The sequence below is a fragment of the Gymnoscopelus braueri genome, assembly GCF_963280865.1.
Source record: "Gymnoscopelus braueri genome assembly, chromosome: 7".
In the NCBI taxonomy this organism is placed as follows: domain Eukaryota; kingdom Metazoa; phylum Chordata; class Actinopteri; order Myctophiformes; family Myctophidae; genus Gymnoscopelus; species Gymnoscopelus braueri.
In genome coordinates, this window is record NC_137608.1 from 52570233 (window position 1) to 52581889 (window position 11657).

Sequence of the window (11657 nt, forward strand, 5' to 3'; positions counted from 1 at the left end):
CAGCGCCCCCCTGTGGCTCAACTGTTCAACTTTCACATGTATTAGAGCATTGCTTCTCAAAGTGGGGTCCGGGGACCCCCAGGGGTCCTTGAGGGAGTTACAGGGGGTCCCCAGCTAAATGATAGATTAGGCACCAAATGGACCCTTATGGGTCTGTAGCTCCGAGAGTGTACAAATGGAACCAAAATAGACCCTAACGGGTCTATTTTGGTTCCATTTGTACACTCTCAGAGTTAACTTGACATAGATTTTACAATATAAATTGCGGTCCAAGTGATAGAAATGCCATTAAATGGGGGTCCGTAGCCCTAATGCATGTCAAACTGGGGGTCCTTGAAATCAAAATGGTTGAGAATCACTGCTAGAGCCGTAAAAATCTTCTCTTATGGGGGTCCCTGGCATATCTTTTGAAATGGGGGTCCGCAGGCTAATAAATGTCAATTTGGGGGTCCTTGACATGAAAAAGTTTGAGAACCACTGTATTAGAGCAGTGGTTCTCAAACGTTTTTGGTGTCAAGGACCCCCAAAAACGTTTGAGAACCACTGCTCTAATACAATTGATATATATTTGGTTTTTACATTAAAAACTACTCAGAAAGCCAAGAACCAAATATAAACAATACAGATGTCAGGATTATAAAATGAAGGGTCCACAAGAAAACAGGTTTAGAGAGGATTTAATACGTTGACAGTCAACATCTGTGCTTGAATGATTGTGAACAGACAGTTTTTGTCTGTCTATTTATCTCACTATGAATTGAGTACATGGGGACCAGTGGTGGAAAAAGTACTCAAATGTTTTACTTAAGTAAAAGTATCAATACTGCAATTTAGAAGTACTCTGTTACAAGTGAAAGTCCGGAATTCAAAATTTACTTGAGTAAAAGTACAAATGTATTGGTATCAAAATGTACTTAAAGTACCAAAAGTAAAAGTACTAAAATATTTGAAAATAGCCTCGGTATAAAATAGGGCTAAAGTGGTAACATATGTTTCATAATATCATAATTTGTATCTGAAAAGTAACTAGTAACTAAAGTTTTCAAATAATTGTCGTGGAGTAAAAGTACAATATTTGCCTCTGAGATGTAGTGGAGTAGAAGTAAAAGTATTGGAAATTAGAAATACTCAAGTAAAGTACAAACACCTCAAAATTGTACTTAAGTACAGTACTTAAGTAAATGTACTTAGTTACTTTCCACCACTGATGGGGACCCCATTTGAAACAAGCCGTTAGGCTTTCATGGGCTTTTCAATGCTATTTAGTTGACCTTGTATTTAAACTGTACTTTCATGTGCAAATGTCTAAATAAAGTATTCAATCAATCAGACAGTTTGTCTCATCAGACGTTTGGATTGACGATCTTTCCCACAAACAGGATGTTGTCAGAGTCGGCGATGAGAACCATGAAGGGACGATCGAACTTCAGCTCAGGGACTGGAGGTATAAAACTACTGTATGGGACGGTGCGGATGCCTGTAACTCCAGCCGCAGTGGCTCCAGTCTCGTCTACGTCCAGCGTGGCTTGGTGCACGACCTGCAGTGGTGAAAAGTACTCACATTCTTTACTTACCCAGTGAGCCATATAGTCGTCTATTAGACCTCCGTCCAAAACAAGTTATAATTGGTCTAAAAGTGAACGTTTTTTCAACGTCTATTCTTAGCCTAGACGTTGATTAGCTGTTTTTTAAGCGTCCATATTTAGACCGTTTATATTATAGACGTCATTTCAACGGCTATGATGTAGACGGTCTATATATAGACGCTTAAAAAACAGCTAATCAACATCTAGGCTAAGAATAGATGTTGAAAAAACTTTCACTTTTACACCAATTATAACCCGGTTTTAGCCCTTAGACGTATTTTAGACGTCTAATAGCCCCAAAAATGCTCAGTGGGTAAAGGTAGGGTAAGTGATTTACAAAAAATAAGTGTTAAATAGCTCTATGTTCTGATAGTACTCATTGCTATAGAGTGTTTGTTCAGTAAAAGGAGTCTCCATGTCTCTCCAGCTCTTTATTAAACAGAAAATTCATTTTCAGTGCTCTCTCCTGATTGGCTTAAACTGTGTCACCTACCTGAAAATGTACTATATTATGTTTACTAAAGAGCTGGAGAGACCCCTGTGACCAAACAAACGCTCTGTAGCAATGATTACTATCAGAATATAGTACTTTAACCTTTTTAACAAAAATAAATAAAACAAATATCACTTACCTTACCTACCTTTAAGTAAAAGCATCAATACTGCAATGTAGAAATAAGTCCCGTATTCAAGTACTTGAGTAAAAGTATTGGTATCAAAATATACTCAAAGTACCAAAAGTAAAAGTAATCATTGTGAAGGTCCCATTTCACAAGTTCAAATTGTATTACAAAAAAAGTTTGAAAATAGCAGATCTAAAAGCTCACAATGAGTCACATTGCGAATGCGACCCATTGTGAGCATTGTGACACATTGTGTGCCGAAGGCCACTTCAACCATTCGAGTCGCTGAGCCGACCCCCCGAGACGTCAAACGTGGCCGACTATAGGTTCTGAAATACCTGGTGGTTCCGACCATTCCGAGCTCGGCGGATTTGATCCGGGACGAGCGTGATTTGGGGGGCGACCGTTATTATAGAAATATTATATTCCAGTCAGGTGAAGTTTAGACCATTTATTAGGAAGATTTCAGCAGAGCATATACTTGGCAATCTATACATTTATGCCACCATACCGTTCTTGTATTGATCCAAGAATAGAACCAAACATGGGGGTCAGGCTTGGTTGAGGAGCCTGGTGGCTGCTGGACTGATGGACTGTCTCTGTCCTTTGTTGTGATATAAAAGAAGGGACAACTAGACCAGGGCTTCTCAAAGTGGGTGCCGCGGCACCCTAGGGTGCCAGGGGTGCCTCAGAATACTTTGATAATATTTGGAATGTATCAATGTCACTTCAGTTTAACCACTTAGACCCTCTATATACTTAGTAAAACGGACCTTAGCTGTGTTCTTTTTCAGCCTACAGTGCACCAAGTCTCTTCACCAAAAATAGCAGATCTACAAGCTCACAACGAGTCACGTTGTGACGCGTTGTGAGCTTGTAGATCTGCTATTTTTTAATGTCCCCCCCAGAATAGGAATGCTGGGGTTTAAGTGGTTAAACGCTAAGTATATAAAAGTTATTTTCAGTCTGTCCTAAATAATGGAGACAAATGTTCTCTACAATTTTCCTCGTGACATATTGTATCTTTGGGGGAAAGATTTACATGTTTACGTACCGTTAATATGACAATAAATAAAGTGCTATAAAGTAACAATGTCATTCAGGGGTGCCGTGGATGAAAAGGTTATTTGTAGGGTGACCTGAGACAAAAAAATGTTTGAGAACCCCTGAACTATACAGACACTGATCCGTTGTGACAGCTCTTACCTCTGACACAGACACAGCCTCTGCAATGCCACTGAGATCAGCTGCAGCACCAAACACGTCTGTTATTCCCATCTGACGCAGCACAGCGTTCAGGTTCATCTTAGTCTTGATGGAAAACTTGGGAACAAATAAATCGTACTCCCTGAAAAGGAAATACAAAACACACTTAAGACTCTATACGGCAAAATATTGTGGATGATCATGTTATTATAGGATCATTCTGGAATTGATTGATCCATCTCTGACTTTAAGTGTTTTGTGAAATTAATGCAAAGGTCATTACTTGGCACAGAAAGTAATATTCTAACATACTTTACCAAAGCGACTTTGGGTACCTTTAAAAGCGCTATAAATGTATTTGTTTTTATTTTTATTATTATTATTAATCATTTTAATTTGAAGTAATAAGTAACGTGTAATATATGACATTTTGAATGTAATAAAAAAAAATACATAACCTCTTAAAGCCTGAGGTCCCTATTTTGGGCATTTCTTGAAGAAAAACATTTTGCAACAGGGTATGTTTTTTGTAAGTAAGTAAGTGTAATTTCAGACCTTTTCTTCATCCCATTGAGCCACTTGGTGTAGTGCATGGGGCAGATGGCCTCCTCCAGTTGAGTCAAACCTCTGCCTCTGTCAGGCAGCATCAGCAGCATGGAGTAGGAGTTGTTGAAGGGTAAACGGAGGACAGTGGTGGAGATCTGCTGGTCAATGTAGACATCCAACTCCTCCTCCGTGTTCATCATCTTCATCATCTGGACTGGAACCTGCAGATTTCAAAAGACAACATTTCAGACAAAACATTAGATACTATACAATGCAAATAGGTGCAATTAGTGTTTATACCTTTGAGACATACTAATAAAAAGCCATTCAGTAAGACACAGTGTTGATTTTGACAGCACATTTTGATTTAGTTTTAGTCATAGTCTTTTGAATAAAATTCCATTTAGTTTTAGTCATATTTTAGTCATCTGAAATGTTTTACTGTAAGTCTAGTTTTAGTCGACTAAATAGACCACCGAAGTCCTGACGTCACTCGTTCATCCCCGGGGTCGTAAAGTAATTTCTCTATGGAGAATAACATTGGGTCATCATAGAATCGTCTCATATAAGAATTGTGGTCCAAAAATAAACAAACTGTCTCGGCGATATTGTCAGGGAGGAGGTTCTGTATCGTTTATGATAGTCACTCACTTATATTTTATACAGTCTGTTTCTGGCGAAAATTTAACTAATTCGGCGGAAGTAACATTATCGTTTTCTCACCGTCAGTTGATGCTTCATATCCATAAGAGTCAAACCGCCGGGGTCATTTGTTTATTTTTGGAACACAGTTCTTATTTGACGCGCTATTAAATACCTGCAAACCAGGTAGACAAACAAAGGATGTGTAAATTACGTCAGACTTCGGTGGTCTATATCATAAGATTTTAGTCGACTAAATCTACAGTTGATTAAGTCGACTAAAATATATTTTGGCGGCGCCTTGATGGCGTCGTAATGGCTGATTTTACACTTGGTTGCATGCTGAAAATAGCCGATCTACAAGCTTACAACGCTTCGCGCTGCGACACGTTGTGAGCTTGTAGATCTGCTATTTTCAGAGCACAACACCTGAGCGCAACCAAACATAAAATGACTTTAATGTCTTTTAGTTCTACTGGATCTCTTCTCCACTCGTCCCTCACTAACATTTAGTGAGCGACGAACATTTTTCGCCATAGTTTTAGTCGACGAAATCAACACTGGTAGGACAGTAGTGTTATGGGATAAGGTACCTGGTTTTGTTCATCCACATTAAACATATCCTCCTTGGTGTCTGCAGGGTCAAATGGAGTCTGCCAATTTCCTGTTTGACAGAAAACAATGTAGAAACAACGATGACAATAGTGAGACTTAAATGAGGGAAGGTGACTGTAGCCATGATAGAACTAGTTAGAGGGCAGTTTGTCAACGTTGGGTCTGGGTACCACCATGGGTCCAAATGGACTCTTATGGGTCTGTAAGGGTGTATTGGGGTCACAGAGATTAAAAAAAAAAGAAAGAAAAGAAGAAGAAAAAGTTCAATCAAAATCAAATGGGGGTCCATGGATTAATGCATATCAAACTGGGGGTTCATGAACCCTACCCATGATTAGGTTTATAATAGCTAATAACAAAGTTTCATTTCTGTCCGGTATATGAAATTATACTAAAAGCTGAAGAAAAGAATGAAAGCTCAGAGATGACATCTTACCTTTGTAGTATATGTAACTAATAAGATACATGAGGGTCTCAGGATCCAGGTCTTCCACTAGTTGGTCTATCTTGCCGTGGGTCTTCTCCCCTACATACTTGTTGATGGTAGCAGCACTCTCTGTGGGATTGGTAAAGTCCACACTGAACCCGTCCGCCAGGTAGGACTGACTCAGGGTCTGCAGGAACTCAGGCTGTGGCTTGAACTTATTGTCCACAAACACTGCGGTTCCTGCACTGATGTCTTCTGATGAAGTCTTATCCGCTGCGGTCAGAAGTCCATGGAAGGCCTGGTCTACGTCAGCCTGGGTCAGTACGGAGCTGTTGAAGCCCAGACCACTGAAGAGCTGCTGGTGGGTTTGGCCCCGGGCCCCTACAGACAAGGCTGCCAGGGCCAGGCTGACACTTGCGGGTGAGAAGAAGACGTTCTTGCCTTGGTTGTCCGTCTGAGCGGCCAGATGCCTGTACAGGTTGAAGGCAAAACCTTTGTTTGCTGATGACACCATGGAGAGGCTGTTTGCAGCCTGGTCTGCAGCGTTATCTTCACGACCTGAAGGTGATGGGTTAGATATGTTAAAGAAAATAGGAGGGGGGTGGCCGGGCGGCCATTTCCTTAACCACTTAAAGGGGAATACCACTCATTTTCAACATTAAACCATGTCATAATATAGAGCTGCTGTGTGGAAATAAGAAAAAAAGCCCCCCCCCCCTTCTATGTCACCTAGAACTGGAGAATTCATTGTTGGGGTCATGTGATCAGTGACAAACGGAAGGTGTACCCCGCCCTCTATGTTGCTGCATTCACTAGAATGGTGAATTTCACTTCCAGCTGAAACAGTGTGACTTGAATATAAAGTTAAGACTTGTTAGAGCATTTTCAGCCAATGGATTTCTAATATCTACAAGTACAATGTCTTGTGAAATGTCAAATGTGATATATAACCATATGACATTATAAACTACTACAAGTCACACTGTTTCAGCTGGAAGTGAAATTCTAGAGAATGAGGCAGCCTAGAGGGCGTGGCCAAAGAGTACACCTTCAGTATGTCACTGATCACATGACCCCAACCATCGATTCTCCAGTTCTAGGCAACATAGAGAAGGGGGGGGGGGGGTTCCACACAACAGCTCTAAGGTATATTATGACATGGTTCAATGTTGAAAATGAGTGGTATTCCCCTTTAAACCCTATAATTCTTCCTCATATGACAAATAGCAAAAACAGCTGATCTACAAGCTCACAACATTTGGCATTGCAATGCATTGTGCGCTTGTAGATCTATTTTTTGCAAACCAAAATAGGGACACCAGGGTTAATGTGGTTACATGTACAATTCTCAAAACAAAAAAAGACTGACCAAGCAGAGATAAAACATATCCTCCACTGGCCATAACAATGAGTGACCAGAGGACCTCAATGGAAACAAGCCCTGGGCTTATTGTGTTATTCTTTTAGCATTGTTTTGTATACATCTGTGCCACTGTGCCTTTTGTTTTGCAAACTGTTAATAATAAAGTATTCAATAAATGAATCAATCAATCAATCAATCAATCAAGGAGGGACATTAAGAGGGTGCACGGTAGCACGGTAGCGCAGTCAGCAGCGCTGTCGCCTCACAGCTAGAAGGTCCTGGGGTTCGATTCCCGCAGGGGATGCTGTGGGCGCTGGGGGCGTGTTCTCTCATCAGTGCCCATACCCCGGTGGGGTTGGCGAAAGGGCCTTTCTGTGTGGAGTTTGCATGGTCTCCCCGTGTCCCCTAGGGTAGGTACCCTCACAAAACATGCAGTAATCCTGGTCTCTATACTGCCTCCCCCTGGTCAGCCGGGGCGCCTGATGGAGGGGAAAGGAACTGGTTGGAATAACGTGTTCCTTCCACACGCTACGTCCTACCAGGGAAACTCCCCCCTGTCGGGTGAAAAGAAGCGGCTTGCTAGTTCTCATTTATTAAAGGAGGCATGAGCTCGGCTCTAGGCTCTCCCTAGGCTGGCAGAGGGAGTGTAGCGCCCAGGATTACATAGGTAATTGGCACTGGGTGAAAAAATGGGTTACAAAAATTGTAGGATAAAAAATTTGAAAAAAAAAAAAAAGGAGGGATATTAAGCAGAGGCATGGATCCTCTCCATCAAATCCAACCCTGGTCAGCTCTGTTACCTTCATGTCACCTGGTGATGACCTGTACCCACACACACCAGTTACCTTCATGTCCTGCATGGTGATGACCTGTACCCAGACACACCAGCGCTGATAGAATCCACACCAACACGGCTCCTTGCATCATGGTGAACTGAGGCAAAGGTTCAAAAGGTTCCCATCAGTCAATAGTTCACTCACTGTTAACTAAACAAACCTTTCAATCTAGAGCTTCTCTGTCTGGAACTACCATGAATGTGTTGTAGTCCATTCACAAATCAAATATGAAGTAGAATGACTGCAAATACATCATGTTTCGATAGTCGATTTAGTCTTTCTTTAATGGACAATTGAAATGGACAGAAGAGGTTTATCATTCTCTAATTCAGAAGTTACATCTTAAATTGAAGATTCCAACATCAATGCTGGCAAGTCCTCAATAACCAAGTATCACAAAACTGAAACGGGTAAATTATGCTTCATTGTATGGCAGGTTCACTGTGCCATACGCTGAGAAAATAACTGATTTTAATAAGAAACTAACTGATTTTAATGAGAAAATAACAAGTAAATGTGATTAAAAGTAAATTATTTTCAGCGAGCAACACTGTATTATGATAACAAATTATACATTAGCCTAAAGACTTCATATGAAGTACAGTAGGACATTACTCACCTTCCTAATGTGAAGACACCTCACCACAGACTGCTGAGAGACAGACAAAGGAAGGGGAGACGTCCTCTTTTAACAGCTGATCAGATCCACTGCACTTTGACATGTTTATTTGTCAATATGTCTATTATTTGCTCTGCCTCTGTATTTATTCTGTGTAATGATTACTGTTAAACTATCAAGCATGGAATCATGGCTGAGATTACAACAGGAAACGGTACAAGTCAGTTATTCATACTTGCCTCTAAGTCTAAACATATCTGTTACTGCTCTATAATTTAAATTAACCACTTTCTACCTGCTGTCCATATTGTGAGCATTTCATATGGAACAATATAACTAACACAGTGAAAATATTTCTCAATGCAAACACACGTTATCTTGTATATCAGTTATTTTCACTATTTGTGATTAACATGTGCAGTAACATATCTGTCAGGCAGAAACCTCTTATCTACATATTTTAACTTTGAGTTTTTTCATAAATTAACGCCTACTTGATCATACTACAGCGTCACACAAAAGCATCAAAAGTAGCAGATCCACAAGCTCACAGTGTGAAGCGATGAGTTTTGAGCTTGTAGATCTGCTATTTTTATGTGTTTAATCCTGAAACAGTTCTGGACATGTGTTCATCAGTCCAGTAGGTGGCAGTATTAGTTTACCTTTTATTCCAGAGAATAGTTTAAAGGACAAGACCACTTTGGTTTGGGTTGTGTATTTACCTTGTCATAATGTAACTCTGAAGGTGGACAAGAAATCAAAGATACTTGCTCCATTGATTAGAAATTGATAATTCAAAATATGCTCCTCATTGACTTACATTGTACGGTAAAAAAAAAACAGCTGTTTTAGCATGTAAATGAATGCAAACAAAGTTGATTCAGACAATATGGAACATCACCAAAACCAGTACTGTTTGTTTTTTAAATAAAATATCAATTTCCTGTTTATTTTACTATTTGAAGATCCGGATCCGAATCCGCAGATCCAGTCCGGGTTTCTTCATAATAAAAATAGTAGAATCAACAGGAAGTTGACATTTTTATTTAAAAAACAAACAGTACTGGGTTTGATGATGTTCCATATTGTCTGAATCAGCTTTCTTTGTGTTCGTTTATGTGCTAAAAGAGTGACTTTGAGAGATGTTTCACTCTACAATGTAAGTCAATGAGGAGCATGTTTTGAATTATCAATTTCTAATCAATGGAGCAATTATTTTTGATTTCTTGTCCACCTTTGGAGTTACATCATGGCAAGGTAACTACACAACCCAAACCTCTACCAAAGTGGTCTTGTCCTTTAAGTGATAGAAGCTTCTAGATCATGTGACAACAATCTCTCTCTCTCTCTCTCTCTCTCTCTCTCTCTCTCTCTCTCTCTCTCTCTCTCTCTCTCTCTCTCTCTCTCTCTCTCTCTCTCTCTCTGTCTCTCTCTCTCTCTCTCTCTCTCTCTCTCTCTCTCTCTCTCTCGTTGTTCACGTCATAATGTCTCTCTCTAGTAACTGGTGATGGTCAATAAAAGAATAAATCTGATTGGCTGCTGGGTGAATCAGGAAGTGAAATTAACGGTTAGGGAGTTTCCAGTGAGAAGCTTCAACCACACACACACACACACACACACACACACACAAACCACTTGCTGATTCAACAAACTAATTCACAGTAAATGTGTTTCCACTGCAAGACAAAAAGCTCAATAATACTGATGACTGTTTTACTTCATAATTATGTAACAACTCAACTCAACTAAAACTGTATTTATAGAACATTTAACATGACCATGTCAACCAAAGTGCTGTAAAGACAAAACATATACAATATAAACAGACATTAGCAAATGTAGCCAGGGCATTATGTTTGTCTGTCTGTCTGTCTGTCTGTCTGTTTCAACTTTTAAATTACATCAGATTTAAAGTGTCCTTATTGACATGAGCAACACGTTGACATTACCAACAAGAGTCAAATAAAACAAACAATAAATAAATATATAATTATGTACAGTCTGTCAGGTTGTTGACATCAACATGTCTCTCTAGTAACTGGTGATGTTTAATAAAATAATAATTCTGATTGGCTGCTGGGTGAATCAGGAAGTGAACTTCAAGTTTGAGTTTCCAGTCAGAAGCTTCAGTGGTGAGTTCAACCACGCACACACACACACGCACACACACACACAAACCTCTCATGTGACACTATATGATCACATGACCAGTGTGTTTTTACAGAAATTAGACGGTTTCAGCAGTGAGATAGGGGCGGCCATAGCTGAGTGGTTAGTGAGCCCGCCTAGGGAACCAGAGGCCCTGGTTGCCCCAGGTTCGATTCCAGGCTATCCCAGCATATGTGCCGATGATATGAAATTTGTCCCTGAGCAAGACTCTTAACCCCAATTGCTCACAGGTTCTCATTAGGGGCGGCCATAGCTGAATGGTTAGTGAGCCCGCCTAGGGAACCAGCTGGCCCTGGTTGCCCCAGGTTCGATTCCAGGCTATCCCAGCATATGTGCCGATGATATGAAATTTGTCCCTGAGCAAGACTCTTAACTCCAATTGCTCACAGGTTCTCATTGGAAACAAGACCGCAAGGACTTTCATGAACGACCTGTTAAAAGGAATTATCCTTATATTGGAAACAAGACCGCAAGGACTTTCATGAACGACCTGTTAAAAGGAATTATCCTTATCCTTAGATGTAATGAGCCTTGGATGGATGTTTAATGAACATGAAAAGCATTTTACCAGCAACGCTGGACACACACACACACACACACACACACACACACACACAGAGGATAAGAGGATTATTCCTTTTAACAGGTCATTCATGAAAGTCCTTGCGGTCTTGTTTCCAATGAGAACCTGTGAGCAAGTAGGGGTTAAGAGTCATGCTCAGGGACAAATTTCATTTCATCGACACATATGCTGGCCTGGCCTGGAATCGAACCTGGGGCAACCAGGGCTTCTGGCTCCCTAGGCGGGCTCACTAACCACTCAGCTATGGCCGCCCCCACACACACACACACACACACACACACACACACACACACACACACACACACACACACACACACACACACACACACACACACACACACACACACACACACACACACACACACACACACACACACACACACACACACACACACACACACACACACACACACACACACACACACACACACACACACACACA

General features: G+C 40.6%; 1 protein-coding gene across 1 annotated transcript; it reads right to left on the minus strand.

Annotated features, from left to right (window-relative positions):
* Window positions 1–1343: 1343 nt before the first annotated feature.
* LOC308089135 (serine protease inhibitor A3N-like) lies at window positions 1344–7935 on the minus strand (the record flags this gene model as incomplete). The annotated part of the gene is made up of 6 exons (XM_080433704.1): window positions 1344–1538; window positions 3416–3557; window positions 3971–4182; window positions 5197–5267; window positions 5655–6203; window positions 7854–7935. The coding sequence occupies 6 exons, from the start codon at window positions 7933–7935 to the stop codon at window positions 1344–1346; spliced, it is 1251 nt and encodes a 416-aa protein (XP_080289830.1).
* Window positions 7936–11657: the final 3722 nt, after the last annotated feature.